Raw genomic sequence first — 24,601 nt, 5'->3', positions numbered from 1 at the left:
ACTATGACATACGACTATCTACTGGGGCTTTGGGGGAAAAAAAAGGATGAGGATTGGCAATAGATGTTAGCTTAGAGCCGGTCTTCCTCAGCAAAAAGAGGAGGATTAGCACGGATGGTAGCTCAGGGCTGATGTTCCTCACAAAAAAAAAAAAAAAAAAAAGAATGAACACTTGAACTTCCCCCTTTTGCTAATAATAGATAGTCTAAAAGTCTGTTACCTTGTCATAGATAGTCCAAGGCAACCCAAGCACAAGGATTATATAAACCAGCTGGAGACCCTGACATTAACTATAGTGAGGAAACTAACTGCTATTGAGTCCTTAGTAAGCATGTGCTCCACACAAATTATTTTATTTAATCCTCACTACTGTCTTTCAAGGTATCAACACCCCTAGTTTACGGATGAGGGAACTGAGGCTCAAAGAGGTTAAGGGACTTACTACCTCATATTTCCTTCAAATGAGGATGACTAAAAATATCTGAGGGCAATAATTTCATAGCAGATTGGAAATCTTGTTCACTTCAAAACGCTTTATGAAAAAATATATGTAAGGCTCTAAATTTTTCTTAAATCTGGTAATACTGGAAGTGTTTTGATAACTAGTAAGAACATTTGAATTGGAAAATCCTCAGCAATGTATACATTGCTAAAAGAGCAGTTGGGGTCAATTTTAACAAGAGAAAAGGACACAGAATGGCCTTTTCCTTACTCAGTTAATATTTCAATAATGGTGTCAACTTGATGAATTCCAAAACAGGTATTTCATTTTCCCTCTTGATCTAACTCTGAAAATATGGCTAGAACTAGATAATATCCTGTAATTAAATGAAAGCATGTTTTTATTAATATAAAATATTATAAGGTCAAAATTATATATGAACATCATTATACTTTTAAAAAAGACATTTTCATTCTCATTAATAATAAAATTAGAGTTTCTGGGGTAGGATTAAGTGGGTAGGGGAAGCCAGGCTACAATTCATTAAAAAAACTGTGGCAGAGCCAGCCCCATGGCGTAGCTGTTAAGTGCGTGTGCTCCGCTGCTGGCGGCCCAGGTTCGGATCCCAGGCGCACACCAACGCACCGCTTGTCAGGCCATGCTGTGGCGGCGTCCCACATAAAGTGGAGGAAGATAGGCACGGATGTTAGCCCAGGGCCAGTGTTCCTCAGCAAAAAGAGGAGGATTGGCATGGATGTTAGCTCAGGGCTGATCTTCCTCACCAAAAAAAAAAAAAAAAAAAAAAAATTGTGGAAACTATATGTGCAGATACATATATATATGTCAAGGGATCCTCGTGTCATAATTTGTCAGATTTTGTCAATAATTTCAAGTCTATATAATACATTAGTAAAGTATTGAGGAACACAAAAAACTAAATAGATGTGGTAAGAAAACACTTGAGAAAAACTACTGGTGACAAACAAAAAACCACCACACAAGAAATTAAAATGAAGTCCAGTAGATGATTTTGTGGGAGCTACAAGCTTGCCAACTCAACCGAAAAGTATTTTCTGACACTGTGTACCTGCCCAAGTCTTTCTACAGCAGCACTGTCCAAGAGAAATATAATGGGAGCCATACACAAATTTTTACATTTTCTAGTAGCTACATTTTTAAAAAGACACAAGCAAAATTTATTTTAATAATGTATTTTTACATTAATATAATATATCCAAAATATTATTTCAACATATAATCAATACAAAAATTGTTAATGCAATATTTTAAATTTTTTTCATATTAAGTCTGGTGTGTATTTTAACTTTATTTCAAGTATTCAGTAGCCACCTGGGGATAGGGGCTACTGTACTGGAAACAGTTCAAATCTTGCTGAGTTAGGTAGTGTTCTGAGGGATTTATTTAGGATCTGGGTGTTGATAAGATTAGGTAAGTCAACTGAACAGCAATAGGGAGTTCAATAAGTAGGTGTCTGACTGTCTTATGGGCGCCCTAAAATCTTAAATCTCTCCTGTCTTGTATATTAACTTAAAGCCCTGATAAAAGCTATTGATATCTACAAAGCCCTGAAATACTGTAAATATATATGACATAATTTGGAAGGGCATCTTCTGTGTTGGTCCCCTTTTCTGATTGTAAATTTGATATGTGTGCACCATGAAAGTGTCCGAAAAGCTAACGCAAACTTGGATTTTGGAAAAAAAGATAAATCCAGAAAGAGAAGTTTGAGGGTCCTGCCTTGTATTTGTCACTCTTTTTAAAAAGAGTGGGGAAAAAAACTGATTTAACAACAAAATAGGGAAAGAAGAGACAAGTCCTCCTACCCTTCCTGACTCTCGTGTTTAGTTCCAGTGTTTTAAGAACAATACTGACAAACTTGTGCAAATCCAAGTAAGAGAACCCAGGGGAATTGTGAAAAGGCTTGAAACCACATCCTGTAAGCAACAGTTGAAAGCACTAGGAACATGGCTTCTGAAGACCAGAAGCTGTGGCTGGAGGAGTCGGAGGGATAAGCAGAGAAGAGAGAGTGAGATAGGCTCATCAGCTGTATGTATTGGCAAATACTTAAAGGGATGTCACATAGAGGAGGAAAAGACAAAAAACAAAAAAACTACTCATGAAAGAGAGAGCAAATTGGTTGAACACAAAGAAAGAGGTTTCTAAAACTCCAATGGAAAAAAAATGTCTTGAGAAGCAGGGGATTTTCCACTATAGAGGATGGGGCATGGCAGTTCATGATGCATAAGGCTCCTCCCAACTCCGAGAATCAATTTCATCTCTTCAAATATTGAACTGAGAGGCAATGTGAAGGTTTAAGAGTTGAGTGGCCTTGATGTTATAAGTCCTATGACTAAATCTCGGCTTAACCTTTAGGAATTAGGTCACCTTGGGCAAGTCTCTTGGACTCTCTGGGTTTGCTTCTTCTGTAAAACAGAAATAATACAATCCACACCGACTTCTGGGATTATTGGAAGGCTTTGCAACCCCTAAAATGCCACACAAATACAAGTTTCTGTTTCCACGGGATAAACAAAGAAAACCCCTTAACTCCGCCCTCCTGTTTCTCTTTTCTTCTCCTTCTTTTCTACTCTATTTCGGGTCCTGTCTTCCCACACCCAGCTATTCCTGGTACCACCCCTTAGATGCAACTTATCTTGCTGCTGCAGTACAGGAAAGTCCACTGTAAGGATAAATGCAGTCTTTTTCTACCCCAGGGTAGGGCAAAGGGTCAGCAGGGTCAAGAGACAAAGCCTGTAAGAACCACTGTCTACATTTTTCATCCTGCAATCACCATCTCTAAAAATGAGCCAACCACTGAAAGGAACTCCAAAGAAACCACAATTTCAGGATTGCTCTGTAGAGTATTAAATCTCATATCAGAGAACTTTAACCTTCATAAAATAATATATCCATGCAAGCCATCCTACACCATTCATCTTTTGAAGTTTGCAGCAGGATCACATTTTTTTCGGTGAGTAAGATTGGCCCTGAGCTAACGTCTGTTGCCAACCTTCCTCTCTTTCCTTGAGGAAGATGGCCCCTGAGCTAACATCTGTGCCAATCTTCCTCTACTTTGTATATGAAACGCTGCCACAGCATGGCTTGATGAGAAGGGTGTAGGGCCATACCAGCCATCAGATCGCCCAGAACCCCAGGCCTCTGAAGCAGAGTGCGCGAACTTAACCATAAAGCCACCAGGCTGGCCCCAGGATCACTTATTTTTGAACTGTGGTCTTGAGAGTTCAGGTCTGGGAGCAGAGACTGAACTTCCTTAATTAAACCTTTACCCACAAGTAACACATAATATCCCCTCTTTTCTCTAACCTGACTCCGTTCCTCCAGCTCCCATGTATGTTCAGGGAGATGGTGTCAAGGGCACAGGGTCTGGAGTCAGACTGCTTGGGTTCAAACACCAAGTCCACTACTGTGGAGAGGGGCCTCAGTTTATCTGCAAAACCAGGATAATTCCTACTTGACAGAGTTGCGGATTAACTAAGTAAATCCCTTGACACGTGATCAGCAGACAATAAATGGGAGCTATCAGTATTTTCTTTCTGGCACTCCCACCAGCAAAAGGCTGTAGGCATCTCCGAAGCTTTAGTCTCCGCGACCCCCGGAGACCAACCAAAATTGAAACCCTTTTCAGCTGTCGTTCTAGGAGTCTCAATAGCAAGCGAAATTGCGGCTCCCAAGCCAACCAAATCGGGTAGTAGCCTGAGGCTTCAGATTGCCTCGCGGATACTCCATGGCACGTCAACTAAAGGGCTAGCCTGAGGAAACGCTTTAAAACAGGACTTTAGAGGATTAAGAGTGCAAAACCACACACCACTACGCAACCCGCCGGCAGGACTCGGAGCCCCACTCGCCGAGGGGCGTGGCCCTTCCCGCGCGCGCGCGCGTCGAGGGGCGTGTCCCTTTCGGCACACGCCGAGGGGCGGGACCTCTCCCGCGCTGCGTGTACTTCGGGTCCCACAGCCGGCCCCGCCATTCTGCGCATGTGTAACTGCACCGGGGGAGGGGGGGCGGGCCCGCGGAACGCAGAATTTCTGGGACAGGGGGCGAAAGGGACGGTTAGGGCGGGGCGATGAATGCGAGGGGGGCGGGGCAGAAGGCGGAAGAGTTGAAATCAGCTGACCGGGTCTCGTGACAGCCTGGGCGGAGGCGACGCAGGCGTATTCGAACGCGGTCGCTCTTAGCTTGAGCGAAGATGGCGGCCTCCAGAGTGAGCCTCTGAGAGGCAGAGGGAGGCGGCGGAGGGGGCGGGGAGGCGGCGCCGCCGCGGCACCAGGAACCCGCGGCAGCGGAGCTACAGGGCCCCGGCGGGGGAAAGGGGAAGTGGTGAGGGGAGGAGGCCGGAGGGCGCCTCATCCCACTCTGGACTTAGAGCCGGCGGCGGGAGGAGCTCGGGCTGGAGCCTCTCCGGCCTCTCGCGAAGGTAAACCACTCCGGGCACCAGACTCTGGGGCTCTGCCTTACCCCCTCCCGGGGGAGGACTTTGGGGGCTAAGGGCAGGGAAAAGAAGGTGTGGTGGCTTGGCCGCCGCAGCCTAAAGCAGCTAAGGAAAGCAGACTACCCTCCCCCTCGGCTGCTGGTCTGGTTCCTCCCGTCGGACTCCTCCGGCTCCGAGTGACATTCGCCCAGGGCGCTGCCTAGTTCAGCCCCACCTGTCTTTTTGCCTTGTGTGCTGCCCACCACGGTCCCTCATTCCCCTCTGCGCATCCTTACGCCTCACACCCCTTATTCTCCTCTGGGCTCCGCCCTCGGGATTCCCTTCCAGTTTGCTAGTCTGAACACTCTTCCTGCTTGATGCTGGTACTTGTTTCCGAGGGTCAGTGACCCTCCTCCACGCTTCCCGCACAGACTTGGACTTGCTTTTCTTAGCTTTGTTTCGTTTTGTTAGGAAATGAGCGCCCGCGACGTCTCTTTTCCAGTCTCTCCCTTTTCTAACATCAAGTTTTCCCTCCAGGGCTTTTCTTTCCTGCAAAGTAGATTATTCACAGTGGCCTTTCCTCCGCTGCTGTGATTTCGCCTTTGAATGCGGCCTTTGCAGTTGGTGAAGTAGGACTTAGACGCTCAGGGAAGCGGATGCTAAACGCAGATTTGACTTAGTGCACTTAAGAAGAGTGCCTTCCCTTAAATTGTCTCCTTATTGTAGGGTATTCAGTCAACCATTCTTGTTTTGAGATTTGTTTCCTTTATAAGTGGTTTCGGGGAGGGAAAAGTAAAAAATTTCCCCCCTAATGTGGCGATGGTCTCCCAAAGTAATGATTTCTCGCTTCCCTTCTCTGCTTTTCCCTTTGACCCCACCCTGATTCCCCTCAAAAAGGGGGACCTCTACCAGATGCTGTTGCCTCTCTATGAAGGACTTTATACTGTCGGGTTATTTTGAGCCTCTTGGAGTGTAGTGTCTTCGGAAAAAAGTAAAATTTCGGAATATTTCTTCAAAACCTGTATTTTTTTTCTCACTTTATGGATCTGATAGATTTCTAGGTTTGAAAATACTATCCGCAAAGTTTGAGGAAATTACTCCCAGTGGTCAGGTTTTGTAGTATATTACCAGTACCGTGTGAGTCTATGGGAATATGAAACAGAACTTGGCCTTAAAAAAACAAACAAAACAAAAAAAAAATGGTAATTTAGAAAACTACTTGTCAGAAATTCGGTATCCTAAAAAGACTTGATTTCACTATTCTTTGGTTTCTGGAAAGTGCTTTATTGTTTGACTTAATTTAACGTATAACATAAAACCTTGTTAACATTTTAAATGTAATATGAAACAGTGTTTAAGTGGCCATATTTCAGACTTGGCTTTGCTGTTAATATCACAATGGACCATAAGTCCTTGTTTAAAAAATACTACATCACACTCCTAGTTTGAAAACAGGAAGTAGAACATATTAAGGGAGGAAAAGAGGAGTCACAGAGTTATTAAGAGATAGGGACATAAAGAACCTGAAGACTATAGTCCACTTCATGGAAAATACCTCCATTTGTATTCCACTGGGAGGCAATGGATATTCCTCTTTTTCTAAAGGGGCGGTAGTAAATAGTCTAAAATATATGAACGTTAGTGAAAAGGTTAGGGTATCATGGAAAGCATGAGTTGCTTGTAAGAATTTAACTTTATCCACATTTAAAAGCTGGTTGCTTAGGTAGACTGTAACAATACTGGCTTTATTAAATTTGCAAAAAAGTTGATAGTGAAGTCTGGTTCTCAGTAGATACTAAATTACAGTTGAAATAAAAAGAATCTGTTTTAACTAATTTGGCTCCATTCCTCAACACGTCCTGTTTACACAGGTGAATTTGAGGTTTCCATTGCACATACCTTTTCCCTCCTTCTCTGATTGAAGTACTTAAAATTAGTAAAATGGAAGCAAGGCTATGCAGATAAACTGGCAAAAATTTGGTTGCTACTAATAGTTTTAGGCCTAGATGTTGACAGTAATGTTTAGCAGTTGTTAAAGTGGTTAAACTGGTTAAATGTTTTGGGAGAGATCCTTTAAGTCAGTGTGTGTCAACTTTATCAAATGCAATAAAGACCCTCTTTTTATTCCAAATAATTTGTAGCACCTCCTTTACTATCCTGAGATAGTTTATAAATAATATAACCACCTTCTGGCTTTGGCCCTGGGACAAAAAGAAGATTTGCTCTCTCTGTTACAACAAAAAAGAACTGGAAAACTATTAAAGAGCTGATGCCATAGAGCAAACCACATGCCCAAAATTCAAGGAAAGAGTAGATGTGAATTCACAGTCACCTTCATTAGATACAACTGGACACTGGTAAGAAGAGTTCAGCTAGAATAGCTGGCAAGTTGATGAAGGCTGAGTGCACCTTCTTCCAATCTCTTTGTCCACAAACCTCACTGGGTACTCTTAGAAAAGATTGGAAAGAGCCCTGGGGAGTGTCTGTTGTGGTACTGACCCGGAGGAGGGAAACAAGCAGCAGAGCTTTCAGGAGGGACAACCAACTGCTCTGGTTTCTTCCCTCTGTCTCTTCTGTGGAACAAAAGCCTTAATCTGTGGGGAGAAGCGTATCTCTGCTGGCCATGTTCGTGAGCATTCAATGACCTGGGGGAAGACAAGAGAAGGGGGAAAGAATCTTCTCCTGGGGGAGGGGCAGAGAGCCCAAAACTGCAACCAGGAGAAGTGAGAAGATCACACCCTTGAAATCCAGGGACGTAGTGTATGCCTAAGGCTAAACCTTAATTAGAACAAGAGACTGTACTCCAACCCCCTGCCACCAAGTTAAGCTTTGAATAACAAGTAACTGCAGAATACTTCTAGGAGAGGAATAAGTTTATGTAAAGAGGCACAACACAAAGAATCAGATAGACATTGCTTTAGTGAACTGTCTCCCCCGCCCCCAGGCACAAGCTATTCTGGGGGTATTTGAAGCCTGTGGTACACTGAAGAGAACCAAAGCAGCGGCAAGTCATAAACCCAGCCCAGCTCCTAAACAGTTTAATACCCTGCTAAAGACCTAGCAAAGAACAGGCGTGCCCATTTCCAGTCACAAAAATTATTTATGTTAGTATCTACTGCCCTATACAAATGTCCAGCTTTCATCAAAAAGTTGCAAGGCATGGGCCGGCCCCATGGCTTAGCGGTTAAGTGCGCGTGCTCTGCTACTGGCGGCCCGGGTTCGGATCCCGGTCGCGCACTGACGCACCGCTTTTCCGGCCATGCTGACGCCGCGCGTCCCACATACAGCAACTAGAAGGATGTGCAACTGTGGCATACAACTATCTACTGGGGCTTTGGGGAGAAAAAAGGAGGAGGATTGGCAATAGATGTTAGCTCAGAGCCAGTCTTTCTCAGCAAAAAGAGGAGGATTAGCATGGATGTTAGCTCAGGGCTCATCTTCCTCACAAAAAAAATAAATAAATAAAAATAAAGCAACCATAAAAAAAAGTTGCAAGGCATACAAAAAGGGGAAAAACCATTCCCAAGAGAAAGAGCAATCATCAGAACTGCACTTTGATTAACATAGATGTTATTATCTGATAGGGAATTTAAAATGACTATAATGTTAAAGGTATCTGCAGAAAAGTGGACAATATGCAAGATCAGATAGGTAATTTCAACTGAGAGATAGAAACTATAAGAAAGAATTAAAAGGAAATGCTAGAAATTTCATTATGCAGTAAAGAGATGCAGAATGCCTTTGGGCTCACAAGTAGATTTGACACAACCAGGGAAACAATCAGTGAACTTGTAGATGTCGGTAGACATTACCCAACTGAAACACAAAAAAAAGAGTTAAAAAAAAGAACAGAACATCCAAGAGCTTGGGAATAATATTAAACATTTTAGTATATGAGTAATTGGAATCCCAGAAGAAGAAGAGAGAACAGAGCAGAAGAAATGTTCAAATATTTGAGGAAATAATAATTTTCCAAAATTAATGTTAGACATCAAACCATGGATCCAAGAAGCTTAGAGGACAGCAAGGAGGATAAATACTTGCCCCCTGAAAAACCTAAACAAAACACACCTAGACATATCCTATTCTTACTGATGTAAACAAAGGACAAAGAGAAAATCTTGAAGGTGGCCAAAGAGAAACATTATATACAGTGAAACAAAGATAAGAGTTACAGCAAGGAAACCATGCAAGCAAGAAGACAGTTGTGTGACAACTTTAAAGTACTGAAAGAAAAAACTAAATATATCTTTCGAAAATGAAGACAAAATATAGACACACTCGAACAAAAGCCGAGCCATATCAATTTATATGATAGGTGCATTCCTGGAAAATTATGTGCATGTTAAATTGCAAAATGTACTTTATGGTTTATGTTTAATATAGAATTAAATTCTGGGATTAGTTAATTATAAATAGGTTTTACAAATGTGAATGACCACTTGGATATTTGAAAGTCAATTGAGAACAATTCTTCAGTCTGTGGGACTTGATTTTGCTTGTACACTGAGGGGTAACTAGACCCATCCACTAAATCCTAGTAGTGTTTCTAATTATAGCGACTCTTTTGGGGCAGCATCCTGCCCCTGCCATTACTTTAATTCAAAACTTTAGTCAGTGGTTTTCAACACATTTTCTGCTTCTGTAGTGTTCACATGCTCAGCACATGCCAATCAGTAACATCAGTTGTTTGGTGTGATTCTTAACTGTGGGAACTCCTTTGAGAATCACTGATTTGGGGGATATTTTTGTAGCAAGTAACTAAGCCAACATGGTTGTGATCATCTTTGCTAATTTAAGACACAGTTACCTTGCAAAGGTATGTTGAAGTGTGGTTCAGTCAAGAAACATTTAATTTGCTAGTAGTTCTTTTCAGATACTCTTAACTTTATTCGACAGCTTACATATTTGAGTTTTACTTGTACTTTTATGGACTAATTATGAAGAAGAGTGATCTCTAAAACAACGAAGTCTAAAATCAATGGGATTTTATAGTTTCAGCACTCTAAATTGCCCTTAGAAGTAGACTACGCTGCCTAAGCAGTGTTCACATATTTAGCACATGCCCATTGGTAATATCTCTTTGCTGTCGATCAGTAGGAATTTGATCTTTTGATGAATACATTGAAAACAAAACCCCTAAAGCAATCTAAAATAATTATTTTAATGTTCTGATTTGGTCAAGTATAGTTGCTAGAACATAAAGGATTGATGAGGTTATGAATGTAGGAGACTGTCTAATATTTAATAAATTCTGTACTAATTATATTAAAATTTAAATTTTTGTACATGGATTTCAGACTTGTAGTCTTTAGTCATCTAGTGCCATGGGGTTTCTCTCTCCCTCAAACTTCTAGTCAAGATACAGAACGTATTTTGGATGTTTATCAAATCTTAGAGTACATAAGCCACCCCAAACTTTAGAGCTGCTGGGTTTAATTTTAAAAGTGGGATTTTACTTTTTTTAGTTACAAGATAGATTTGGGAGTGTTCTGTAAACTGTGAAGCACTGTGGCAGAGTTAGGAATAATAGGGATATTTTGGAAAGAGCCAAACTAGAAATTTGCATGTTGTTGCTATTTTGTATTGGGTGAAAGAGAAATTGTAGCAACTTAAACTTGTCTTTTACTAGTGTAAAGAGAACAGTGTTTGGATATTAGGATGCTTACTGTAAAACTTTCATCCAGTTGTATTTGTTATATGCTTAGGAAATTTAGTTCCCCATTATGCATTTACTACAGTGATGGGAAAAAGAGCAACAAGTTAAAACATGGCAGTTGGGAATCTCTTTTGCCCATTAAGGTCTATTTAGCATAATAGAGCAAGATTATTAAGTTCCTATTTGTGAGCTGAAAAAGAGTTTATTGAACTAGTACATTATGTTCTTGCATAAACCAGGTTTGCCTCAAAGAGAAAATGAAATAGAAATTAGGTCTAAAAAGTTTCAGGAATGTTTACGAAGTAAAAATATGTAAATGATCAGTAGCATTGATTTCACAGAATTGCTTAAGTGAACACATTTGTTAGGTTTTTTTTCAGGTAAATATTTCAAGGCATTTTTAAGTTTTGAAAAGGGAAGAGTCATAGTCCTGCATCTTTCTTGAAAAAATTAATTTTTTTTATAACAGACAGAGGTCTATTTTGTGAGAAATAAGAATTGTTCTCTCAGATGAAATCAACATATGTGTGATTAGAATATGAAGAGACGGGTGTCTTTTTCAGTATTTCATTTATATTGAATAGAAAAGGCTAACAAAATTAACTGCTATGGTATGCTGGCTTGCCCCTCCTCCCCATTAAGATAATATTAAAAGTGTTTCTTCAGATTTAGGGGTTGCTTTTGAATTTCTCTTGCCCTTTTATTTCAAGAATATATATCCAGTTTCTAATTGGAAAGGAATGAATTTTAAAAAGAATGGGGGGGATCTTATATTATTTTGCCCTACTCTGTGGTGGTAAAGTCTTTAAAAGTTCGTTTGGATGTGGCAGACAGTGCAAAGGTTTCAATATTGTAACTTCTGGGCGATTATTTGGACATATAATTGTCAGCCGAAATTTGATGTTATTGCTGGCTTTCTTCTGTAACAACATTTATTTTTGGAGTTACTGGATTCTTCAACAAGTTAAAGCTAAGATGGGATGTACTAAAATCTCTGTGATCTATTTTATAGCTGTTTAAAGATGACTGTACTGTAGGTATCATACACATTACACATACTGATTTGTTGTTCATTTAGAAAGAAATGCTTTTGCCTATACTTGAGCTATGTATTAAAACATGAAGCTGAAAATTAAAAATTAAAAAGGAGGATTAAAGTTCATATCAGTTTTCCGCCATACGCAGCACATTCTAAGACAGTCTAGTTGTAGCTTTTTAATCTGGGTAAAAATTAATGTTCTGTTAGCCATTTATATGTTTTACCTTTTTTTTTTTTTTGTGAGGAAGATCAGCCCTGAGCTAACATCCATGCTAATCATCTTCTTTTTTTTTGCTGAGGAAGACCGGCTCCGAGCTAACATCTATTGCCAATCCTCCTCCTTTTTTCTTTTCCCCCAAAGCCCCAGTAGATAATTGTATGTCATAGTTGCACATCCTTCTAGTTGCTGTATGTGGGACTCGGCCTCAGCATGGCCGGAGAAGCGGTGCGTCAGTGCGCGCCCGGGATCCGAACACGGGCCGCCAGTAGCGGAGCACAAGCACTTAACTGCTGAGCCATTGGGCCAGCCCTATGCTTTACCTTTTATTTGAAACTGAACTAAGCTAGTAGTATAATTCACTCAGATTTTGAATCCAAATGAAACTAGGTCTTTAAGAAGCCGGTAATAAGGGACTCAACTCGTTGGTTATTACCCAGGATTAGCCTCTGCCTCAGCAAAGGCGCTCCTTCCACCTGCATTTTCAGTGGTATATAGCTGTATGAGGAAGTATTAAGTTCATAAATTAGTTCCTATCATGTGACTCTCTACTATATTTTCAGGTGTAGTTTCACAATGTAGCAGAAAAGCAGTGTTCCTGTTGTAGGAGAGTTTAGTCAGAAAAAGGCAAATGCATTTTTCCCCTACAGCCAAGTTGAAAGAACTGTATATTAGACACCCATATACTCACCTCCAAGGTTTTCACATTTGCATTTTGCTACACTTGCTTTATTACGTATCTATCCATCTTAATTTTTGATGTATTTGAAGACAAACTCATGTTTTTAATTCATTATTTGAGAGCAGAGTTAATGATGAAAGAGTTTATTCTTTCATTTTACAGGCCCAAAGTGGAAACATTAGTATCTTATTTGCTCTCTGGAAGTTGTCATATTTGTGTAAAAATCACTTACAGTTGATCATGCAAAATGTATGCCTAAAGACAACCTTGATTAAAGCCAATTCCTTCCTTCATTCACTAGTGTATTATTTTTCTAGGTATACTCATTTATCCCTGGCTAAGTGAGTGCTCTGTTTGAGTTTTTACTTAACACAAGCCATGCACATACACTTAATTTTGCTATGTATGCAAATTCTTGTACTTATAGCTGCCTGTAATCTGCTTGGGTGCCTGTGGTGTCAAGTCCCTTCATCCCGCTTTTTGTTCTTAGTGTCAATTTGATGTAGACTTCTGCTCAGTGGACTCTCAAATCCTGAGATTTTGTGTCAAAATCCTATCTTCTAAAAGATCATTCTCATTTTATTCATAAGTAATCTTAAATGGATTATCAGTTTTACTGCCAGTAATAAATTAGAGAATGTGAGAACATTAAGTGTTCGAAAGCACGAAGCAAGGGAATTCATTGAAGAAGCCAAAATGCCTGTGTTGCCCTGAATTTGACTTTTTAACCATTAGTACAGATCTCTCAAAACAGCAAACTGAGAAGTTGCAAAAAAGCTCTGTTGGTGGTGTAATATTAGGATAAAGACTGAAGTGAAGCCGACTTGCAAAGATCAGAGATGCTTTTAATGTGATTTAGTTACAAGGGTGTGTAAATGAGTTTTTCTCATCAAAAAGAAGGGTACGTCTTTGAGAATTTGAAGTGCGACACTCTTGCAGAAATGAAGGAGATGAAATTTAAGCAGTGATTAATTTGAGCAGATACATTTTTGCTGATTTGAATAGTGTCTCAGCAAATCGCAGGATGGCAAATGCTGATGATACAGCTGCTACCAAGATAGCCAACAATTTTTACATTTTTTTAGTGGACAAATTTATTATTATTTATGGAATGTGCCTAATGACTGTTATTACTATTACCTGCTTGATGATAGACCTGCTTGATACTAGAAATTCTGCAGATTTTTCATCACTATTAAAGGGAATTATAGTTGCTTAAGAGTTTTTGCCTATGAGCAACAGTTTTAGAACCACTTTTAACACTAATTAAAGGAATATGTACAGAGAAGATAGTGAATGGAGATTATTTTTATGGAGGGAAGTTCTTTTTTTCCAAAAGTTTCTCAAACCATAGTTAACCTGTAGGCATAAAACATAAATTAAAAAATATTAGGTTGCATACATGTAAAGAAACATTTTTAATAACTGAAATTCCAAATGCCTAAGTGGGGAATATTTAAAGTGTAGTGAATAAGATTGACTTCCAAAATAATAGTAGGTTGGAGAAATAAAGAGAAGCTTAAGTGATAGGTTATAGTTGACTTAAGATAATTGTTAAAAATTTTATCTAGCGTGATTATTTTGGCCTATCTTATAAATTTTTTTCTTTTTAAAAACCTTTTTAGGAAAGATAAATTCTAAAGAATAAAGTAATAATAATAAAGATGCCCTCAAGTACTCCACCCAGTTCAAGAATTATGGTATATTGGTATAGTTGTTTTTTTTTTTTTTTTTGTGAGGAAGATCAGCCCTGAGCTAACATCCATGCTAATCCTCCTCTTTTTGCTGAGGAAGACTGGCTCTGAGCTAACATCTATTGCCAATCCTCCTCCTTCCCCCCCCCCCGCCCCAAAGCCCCGGTAGATAATTGTATGTCATAGTTGCACATCCTTCTAGTTGCTGTATGTGGGACACGACCTCAGCATGGCCGGAGAAGCGGTGCGTCGGTGTGCACCCAGGATCTGAACCCAGGCCTCCAGTAGCGGAGTGCGTGCACTTAACCGCTAAGCCACGGGGCCGGCCTGGTATAGTTATTTTTGAATAAGTAGGTATTTATTTTGATTTTTTTTATTTATTTATTTATTTTTCCCTCAAAGCCCCAGGAGATAGTTGTATGTCATAGTTGCACATTCTTCTAGTTGCTGTATGTGGGACACGGTCTCAGCATGGCCAGAGAAGTGGTGCGTCGGTGTGCGCCCGGGATCCGAACCCAGGCCGCCTGCATCGGAGCGCACGCACTTAACCGCTAAGCCACGGGGCCGGCCCAGTAGGTATTTATTTTGAATGAGTAGGTAATAACTACAAATACTGATTAAGTGAATAAAACACTGTACACATCTTCCTCGACTTACAATGGGGTTACATCCAAATAAACCCATCGTAAGTTAAAAATATCGTAAGTCGAAAATGTATTTAATACACCTAACCTACTGAACATCATAGCTTGGCCTAGTCTTAACCATGCTCAGAACACTTACATGAGCCTACAGTTGGGCAAAATCATCTAAGACAAAGCCTATTTTATAATAAAGTGTTGAATATCTCATGTAATTTATTGAATACTGCACTTAAAGTGAAAAACAGTGGTTCTACAGGTACAGAATGGTTGTAAGTGTATTGATTGTTTACCCTTGTGATCGCATGGCTGACTGGGAGGTGTGGTTTGTTGCTGCTGCCCAGCATCAGGACAGAGTATTGCTAGCCTGGGAAAAGATCAAAATTCAAAAATCAGAGTACGGTTTCTACTGAATGTGTATCACCTTTGGACCATCGTAAAGTCAAAAAATTGTAAGTTGAACTATCGTTAAGTTGGAGACCACCTGTACTTTTGAAGGTAGAAATTCTAGGTGATATACCTTGAATAGTACAAGGATGAAATTAATAGATAAAAGACTTAGAGAGGATCATGTACTTTAATAATGATAACTTTCCCCCCAACATGCCTTAAGAGGTACAGGCATGTAAGTGACCTTGAAAATGAAAGAGGTGGTAGAAATACTCAAAGGACTGTTGCGTATCTGGGGTAGTATATTTAAAGTACAGTAATTATTATGAATGCAGTTAATATTTTTGAGTGCTTATTCTGAGCCAGCCATCACACTAACCCCTTTATTCGAGTTACCTCATTTAGTCCTCACCACAGCCCTTTGAGACAAGTATTGTCATCCCTGTTTTACAGATGAACTGTGATTCCGAGAAGTTAAGAAACTTGTTCAAAGTTATACAGCCAGTAAATGGCAGTTATTACTAGCTTGTCTTTGGTCATAAGTAACATTTTTAAAATTCACCACCTTTACCTTGGTAATAGATCGAGTATTAAAATTACTTCAGTATATATGTTAATGTAGCTTCTTGTGCTACTCGTTAATGTTTAGTGTGTGCAATAGCAGCTCTGGTATCTGCTACAGGGAGGTATTTCAAGTCAGTCTTACCAGATTGAATCATCACTTGACCACTGCACTTGGAGGATCCTTAGACTTGCCTTCACTCATTTTCCTCTTGAAGTTGTTCCAACTCTCACTTTGAATGATACATAGTCAGTTAAGAATATTCTTGTCCTATTTTTTCTGATATTTCCACATTGCCGTTTTCCACTAGTGAGTTATCCCTGTGCCTAGACTATGTTATCCTCATGGTCTATAAGAGTTAATGCAGTTTCCAGAGCTTCATTAGATTGCCTTTATTAGGTGAAATGACTTGATCACAAAGTGGTTGAGGTTTTACTGAGAATATAAAATAGATTTACTTGAAAATTTGGAAGGGTTAATATTATACTTTTGGGAAGTAGGTTCTGACCTCAGATCTCATTAATCTGGTTATTTTAAAAGCTCAATTTTAGTTGAAATAGTTTTTTTGTTGTCGTTGAACTCTTCCTAAAGATTATTGTGAAATCATATATTGGTAGCAAATTTCTGTAATATGTTTGTTTTGAACACTCTGTTTAAAAAAGTTTTAGGGGCTGGCCCAGTGGCATAATGGTTAGGTTCGAGCACTCTGCTTCAGCGGCTTGGGTCTTGTTCCCAGGGGTAGACCTACACACCGCTCATCAAGCCATGCTGTGGCGGTGTCCCTTATGCAAAACAGAGGAAGATTGGCACATATCTTAGCTCAGGGACAATCTTCCTCAGGCAAAAGGAGGAAGATTGGCAACAGATGTTAGCTCAGGGCCAATCTTGCTCACCAAAAAAAAAAAAAAAGTTTTAAAGCTTATCTGTAGATGGAAATATTTTAAAAGTTTATTTTTAGATAGTACAGTATTTCAGCCTTGGAGACTTCCTTTTTATTTCTTTTGCCCTGTGTTGAGTATGGTAATTTGTTTCACTGCTTGAAATTGGGGGTTTCAAAGGTGTTTCCAACAAGTGCCTAATCATATTTCCAGATAAAGATAATAATCGGAACTAGTTCTAAATTAATCTAAGATTGTGCTATCAAATGATAAATCTGTAATTATATGGTCAGAATGAATTTATTTTGATTTCCTACGTTTGAGAGAAGGTATTATAGTTTAGGTTAAGTATGTAGAGTGTGGAGTTAAGCAGGTTGAGTCCAAAGCCTGGCGCAACCACTTAACCAGCTATGTGACCTTGGAGAAGTGATTTAATTTTTCTAACTCTCAGTTTTCTTGTCAGTAAAATGAGGGTCGTGATACCTGTATCACGGTGTTGTTATGGGGATAAAATGAGATCAATAAATGCATGGTAAATGCCTAGCGTAGTCAATAACACATGATGAGTACTCAGTAAAAGCTAGTTCCATAATTTCAGGACGTGTCATAAATTTTTTGATTAGGGTCATCTTGCCTTCCCAATTTTAGGATAATCTTTACTGAGGGTTCATAATGGAAAAGCGTTATTCTGATTTCCATTTTGAGGCTGTGCAAACACATTATAATAGCATTGAATTATTGCATTATTTCTAGGGTTGACTTGGCTACTTAGGTGAGTATCTCCCCCTTCCCTTACCTCTCAAATATACCCCTACCTAAATATAACATGGCTGAAGTCAAGCTTTTCAGATAGAGGAGTAATTTTCTTCCATAAAGAGCACTTCCATTTTACCTTTTTTTGGTTGTCATTATTCAGGATTGGCTGCAAAATAGCAATATCATTTGTTGCTTTCTAAAATATTAGAGACATCAGGTGTGCTTATTTTAGCTGTAGGAACTTCTACTGATGTCCAGAGAATTGAAGTACTTTTTTACTCCTACATTGTATTTTTCTCTCAGCATTGTAATCTACCTCAGGAATACAGTATTTCTTATAACAGGCCAGGTAGTCAATAGTTTACTTTTAAAATTTTTTAAATTTTATTTTATGTGCTAAGAACAGTTAACCTGAGATCTACCCTCTTAACAGATTTTTAAGTGTAAATACTTAAAGTGTACGATACTGTTTACAATACAGTATTGTTAACTATTGGCACAATGCCGTACAACAGATCTCTAGAACTTATTTAGAACTTATTAGAACTTTATTCCCATTAATTTCCAACTCCCCATTTCCCCATCACCCCGGTTGCTGGCGACCACCATTCTGTTCTCTGCTTCTGTGAGTTTTACTGTTTTAGATGACTCATTTAAGTGTAATTATGCAGTATTTGTCCTTCTGTGACTGGCTTATTTCACTTAGCATAATGTCCTCTATGCTAAGATTTTTATTTTTACTTATTTTTGTGAGGAAGATTAGCCCTGAGCTAACACCTGTGGTCAGTCCTCCTCTTTTTGCTGAGGAAGATTGGCCCTGGGCTAACATCTGTGCCCATCTTCCTCTACTTTCTATGGGACGCCACCACAGCATGGCTTGATAAACGGTGCTTTGGTCTACATCCAGGATCAGAACCCTCGAACCCTGGGCCGCCGAAGCAGAGCGTGCAAACTTAACACTACACCACGGGGCTGGCCAGCAGCAGAGTGTGCTCAAGGTTTACCCATGTTGTCGCATATTGCAGGATTTCCTTCTTTTTTAAGGCTAAATAATATTCCATTGTATGTATATACCACATTTTCTTATTCATTCATCCGTTGATGGACATTTAAGTTGTTTCCACATATTGGGTATTATGAATAATGCTGCAATGAATGTGGGAGTACTATCTCTTCAAGATCCTAATTTCAGTTCTTTTGGATAAATACCCAGAAGTTTGATTGCTGGATCAAATGGTAGTTCTATTTTTAATTTTTTGAGGAACTTTCCATAGCACCTGCACCATTTTACATTCCCACCAACCGTGTACAAAGTTTCCAATTTCTCTACATCCTCGCCAAAACTTGTCTTTTGTTTTTTTGATAATAGCTATCCTAACAGGTGTGAGGTGATCGCCTGTGGTTTTGAGTTGTATTTCCCTGGTAGTGATATTGAACATCTTTTCATATACCTGTTGGCCATTTGTATGTCTTCTAGTAGTTAAATTTTGTGTAATGTTTTATGACTTCTCTCTCTTTCTCCTTTTATCTCTCCTAACCTAAGAACTCACAGACCTGCGAGTTCATAGGTCTCCAGAAAGTTGTAGATAAGCCCTCTTGTTGTAAACTTATTTTAATTCTCCTCCTAAAAGATCTGTTTGAGTTAACGTATTCCCCCAAATCAGTGATACCTATGAGATCATTCTTTAGGATTGTTTTTTTAATTCTTAAATTTGCTTTGTTATTGTGAGATTATTTTGCCCTCCGTCCCCCATGGATTTAGTAGGAATTTTCTTTATTCCTTCTGGATCATGCCCTAAGTTCTTCGTGGCTGTCATCTAAAATTTTTTTTTATTTTTCTCTCCCTTTCATTTTAAAGTCCCTTAATGATATCAGCCAGTCTTCACTCAAACATGTTTTCTTTTTTGTTAGTTTTCCCAAGATAGGCCCTTGGTACAGAGTCAGTCATTCCAGTATCTTAAGTTATGGACTAGGAATCCAAACTGCGCTCTTCAGTATTAGCCATTCACCTTTTCTGTCCTCCTTCCCTTCCATTGTTCCAATCTTCAGTTATAGTACATAAGGGGAAAATGTCATCTGTAGACCCATATTTTGCATTTTTTTGGTATGTTCTCAGAGATCCTGAGTTTCTTTTCAGTAATATTGCATACTGCAAGTGATTCCAAAGGCAAGGATGTTTGCTGGTTTAATAAGTCTTAGTTGGCTACACATGTCATCCCAGATATACAATCCAGAAAAAACAAACAAAACAACACACCAACTGTCAGGACTATATTTAGCTGGCTCCATACATGCTAGTAGGAAGAAGTCAGTTGACTGTTAAGAGAAATTTCCTCTCTGGTAACAATAAAAGTTCCTCTAAACTCGATGTTACTTGTGGTTCTCTTATTATTCCTCAGAGCATGAATCGATGCTTTTCCAGACGGTTTGACAAAACCTTATTTGGGAGTACCTGTTAGAACATTAAGTTTGAGGTGGCCATCAAAATTTCCCATGGGATTGCTGCATTTCATTCATTCACTCAAATACTTATTGAGCACCTGTTTTGTGTTAGGCACTCTTGTAGGCTCTGGGGATGTATATATTAATGATCTTAACAGACACACATCTCTCTCTCTGTATTCTAGCAGGATTAGGTGAAGAATAAATATAGTAAATTGCACATTAGAATATCAGAGGTGCCATGGAGGCTAAATGAGCAGGAGTCAAGAGTGGAATAGAGTGTAGAATGAGGATGGTGGTTACAACTTAAAACAAGATAAGGTAGGCCTCATTGTAAAGGTGACGTTTGAACACAGATTTGAAGGAGGTGAAGGTGTGAGCTATATAGATATCTAGAGGAAGCACATTCTACATAGAGTATAGAGGTCCTAGCTAATTTGCTAATACAATAAAAAAGGAATGAAGAAAACAATTTAAAAACAGAGGTGTGTTTTTGCCACTCAGGTATATACCCAAGAGAAATGAAAACATGTTCACACAAAACGGAATGTTCATAGTAGCATGATTCATAATAGCCGAAAAGTAGAAACAATGTAAATGTCTATCAGCTGAGGAATGGATAAACAAAATGTGGTATATCTATACAATAGAAAGAAACTGGTCCATGCCACAACATGGATAAACTTTGAAAATATTATGCCAAGTGAAAGAATCCAGTCACAAAGACTACATATTGTATGATTGCATTTATATGAGATGTCCAAAATAGGCAAATCCAGAGACAGAAAGTAGATTAGTGGCTCCCAGGTGCTGGGAGTGACAGGGAATGCAGAGTGACTGCTAGCAGGGTTTCTTTTTGGGGTGATAAAAATATTCTAAAAGTAGTGGTGTTGGTTGTAGAACTCTGTGAGCATACTAAAAACCCCTGGATTATGCATTTTAAAAGGGTGAATTTTATGGTGTGTGAATTGTCTCAAAAAGCTGTTATAAAAATGTTTTTGAATGAAAATGGTTTTATTCTAATTATGAAGAGACTACTTGCTGATTAAAAAAAATTGACCAGTGTGTAAATATGTCAAGAAAGCTTAAGTGAACCGTAATTTCAGCCATTCAGTTTGCATTATTGACACTTTGGTATGTATCACACAGTATTTTTTAGGGTGTATTTCTAATAAGGGTAGGGAGAAATAGCCAAGTCAAGAAGGAAGAAATAAATGACCATATTCATTTTTAACTTTTATTCCATATGAAGCAAATGATGTAGTATTTTCAAAATTTATCAACAGTTTTTCATTAGTAGCCAGTTCTAACAATTTATCCTGTAAAATTAGCTAAATTTAAAGTTTTTCATGAAATAGATGGATTTTGGATTTTATACACGTCTGGGTTACAGTCAACAAACTAATCTTAAAACATTGCACATAACACAGTCCCTCTGCGTGTGGCTCATAGGAAGCTCGTACCACGTGTGATTCATCACACAAGTTCAACAATCGAGAACCGTTCTATATGCTGTTTAACCAGAGGAGTTCACTAACTAAACTGCTCTAAGTTTCTAAACACTCCCAATTTCTGCATTTATGGTTGCAGTTGATGTTTGCAACTACACTTTGAGTAGCACTGTTTTAGTATATCATACAATGGAATACCATGTAGCCTTAAAAATCATTTTCTCAAAGAATATTTAATTCCATGGGGAAAAGTTAATATTCTTTGAAGAAGATTAAGTAGTACAAATGACAATCTCAATTTTGTTTTTTAAAAAAATCCTATTTTTTCCTAAATAGAAGAAGGGAGGCTAGAATGATTATCTTTGGATGCTAGGATGAAAGATGATTTACTTTATGAACATTTTAGATTTCTTACTGTGGACATGCATTGCTTTTATAGTGAGAATATTGTTACTTTTAAGTTAAATCTTGCTTATTTACAATAATAGGTCCCCTTTGAAGTGACAGTAACAGCAAAATGACTGGCACTTAGCAGCTCAAGAAAAACCTTTTGAAATTGTTTTGACACTTGGCAAACATTTTTAGGTGCTCATCGTGTGTTAAGGCACTGTTTGGCAATGTGAGATTTAAAGATTAATTTACTTTAACGTTTTTTGATTAAATTCTATCCACTCGGGATGTTAATAGAGGGCAATTCTTGTCCTCAAGAAACCCACGGTAGTGGAGGAGAGCAGACAGTCACAATACGGTGGCTAAAGGCTGTGATAGGTGGACAGACCATTCTCTGTCCTTTAAAACCTTATGGTCTTGTAGAAGTTGTGCCTTAAAAGAAGTATCGTATGGCAAGCTATGAAAATATGGCATGGGAGATTCAGGCAAAACTCTAAGGATAACACTGTACTAAATTGACCCATATTTTTATCTTTCAGGTTTCAGCACAAAATGAACATAATTAGGGAAAATAAAGATTTGGCATGTTTTTATACAACAAAACATTCATGGAGGGGAAAGTAAGTATTTCTGTTGATTTTGTTTTTCTGTGCTTCTATAAAGTATCATTTTAAACATTGCTTTTCAATGTCTTGAGTAGTATCACTCAACTCAATAATACCATTCAGCCCTTCTCTTCTGAAAAGCATATGTGCATATTTTAAATGCAAATGCAACATTTAGAATAAATTATTGTTCTTTTTTTTCTTTTGACATTTCTGGTTTTCTGTGTCTGTCTTGGGAAGGAGTTTGGTAACAATTCAAAGGAAAATAAACCAGTTCTCCCCCTTCTTGGATGCTGTCAGTTAATGATAAGGGTATGCAGTAGTAGCAGAGTGGTACCTCCACAACTGTATGACCTGGAGACTAGCCTGTGTGTGATAACACAGTTTTATGTCCATTTGACTGTCAGAGAAAGTATGCTAATAATGCATTTTCTAGTCTTTCTTTAGGCCTGTAATGAAATTTAAAAATTGGGTTTGATCTTTTCTTTTCCTTGGGAGGGGGCGATGACATTTTTTCGTAGCTTGCCTCATCAGACCAAGGTGGAGATGCTGCTGTTTCCTTTTTGTAAAATGGATGGTAATTCCTACCCCTCAAATTGCTGAAAGGATTAAATGAAGTAATATGGACTGTGTAAAGGTTTTAAAATTATGCTTTAAATACATTGAGTATTCAATGAATGGCACCTGTTGACTGTTACCAAAAAAAGTTGTCTCTGGTCTTTTTGTGTAGTAATAACTAAAATGAGTGTGCCACACTTTGACAAATAGGTGACCACATTATTCCAAATTAGGCCTCAGATAGGTAAAATATGACGTGCACAAAGCCAATAATTTTAGTTCTTATTCTTAACTTTCCAGTTTTTAGTTAGTAGTGTGGTAACTTCTTGGGATGGTGCAACATCTGAATTCTGTAGTGTTTCTGGTTTGCGTTAGCAAACTGACTATAATTTTGAAAGATTTGAGTTTAATTTTGTTTCCTTTTAGTAGCTCAATTGTATGAGCTACTAAATTAGCGTAATTGTTACTCTTGTAGAATACTTGTCTTGAAATTTTTTCTTCAGTTCATTTCAAAGTTAGACAGTCAGCATATCCAGGGTTATATGAGTCTTTTTAGTTCTTTGAATCAACCTTAAAAAAATTGTGTGTTTAAATGATTATTATTTTTTCCTTAAGTGTCAAAGTGCTCTAATCATCATAATATAACTTCTGTTTTTAATACATTTATAGCATACTGATGCATTAATTCCAAAGGACAAACTTGCTGTAATGCTTTTTGCTTTGTGAGCTTGTGATCATCTGGAAAAAAATTTTTTAGTGTTCTTAGAGAGTAGTGACTAAGACTTAAGACAATCCTCTTTTTTGTAATAATTTGGAACAGAACTATTTGTGTACTCTCAGCACAATTCCCTGCCTCCATCATTCACACCTTGAAACTTTTTTGTTTTGTTTTTAGAGCAGCTTAATTATAATTTACATAAAATTCACCCTTCGTTAAGTGTACAATTCAGTGGTTTTTAATATGTTCGTAAATCTGAACCATCACCACTAACCATTTGTAGAACACTTTTATCACCTCCCCAAAAAACTCCTCTAAAAATATTAGCAGTTACTCCTCTTCTGCCTGCTTTTCAGCGTCTGGCAGCCACTAATTTACTTTCTGTCTCTGGATTTGGTTATTTAGGACATCTCATATAAATGGAATCATACAGTATGTGGTCTTTTGTGACTATCTTCTTTCATTTAGCATAATGTTTTCAAGGCTCATCCATGTTGTAGCATGAATCAGTATTTCATTTCTTATTATTGCCAAATGATATTCTATTGTATGGATATACCACATTTTGTTCATTCATCAGTTGAGGAACATTTATATTGTTTCTGCTTTTTTACTCTCATGAATAATGCTGCTATAAATGTTCACATACAAGTCTGTGGATGAATCTCTATGGAGTTATGTAGAGTTATATGGTAGCTCTATGTTTAACTTCTTGAGGAACAGCCATTGCTTTTCCAAGTGGCTTACAATTCTACCATCATTGTATGAGGATTCCAATTTCTCCATATCCTTACCATCACGTTATTGTCTTTTTTAAATTTTAGCCATACTGGTTGGTATGAAGTGGTATCTCGTTGTGGTTTTGATTTGCATTTCCTTTTTGACTAAGATGTTGAGTATCTTTTCATGTGCTTTTGGTCATTTGTATTTCTTTCATGAAATGTCTATTCCAATCATTTACCCATTTTTTAATGGGGTTATCTTTTTATTGTTGAGTTGTAAGAGTTCTTTATATATTCTGAATACA

General features: G+C 38.3%; 1 protein-coding gene across 3 annotated transcripts in view; it reads left to right on the top strand.

Annotated features, from left to right (window-relative positions):
• The first annotated feature begins 4,741 nt into the window (after positions 1 to 4,741).
• The window catches only part of DNAJC13 (DnaJ heat shock protein family (Hsp40) member C13), a 114,511-nt gene continuing 94,651 nt past the window's right edge, over positions 4,742 to 24,601 (top strand). For all 3 annotated transcript variants that reach the window (XM_087430566.1, XM_087430565.1, XM_004419367.3), the window contains exons 1-2: positions 4,742 to 4,898; positions 22,233 to 22,313. In XM_087430566.1, the coding sequence (XP_087286692.1) occupies positions 22,246 to 22,313 (68 nt within the window). In that variant the 5' untranslated portion in view covers positions 4,742 to 4,898; positions 22,233 to 22,245. The remainder of the gene's footprint in view (positions 4,899 to 22,232; positions 22,314 to 24,601) is intronic.

Source organism: Ceratotherium simum, chromosome 5, assembly GCF_057802395.1.
Source record: "Ceratotherium simum simum isolate JZ-2026a chromosome 5, ASM5780239v1, whole genome shotgun sequence".
NCBI classification, from domain to species: Eukaryota; Metazoa; Chordata; class Mammalia; order Perissodactyla; family Rhinocerotidae; genus Ceratotherium; species Ceratotherium simum.
Note: the sequence above shows the minus strand (reverse complement) of the source record. Positions and strands in the feature narration are given on the sequence as shown.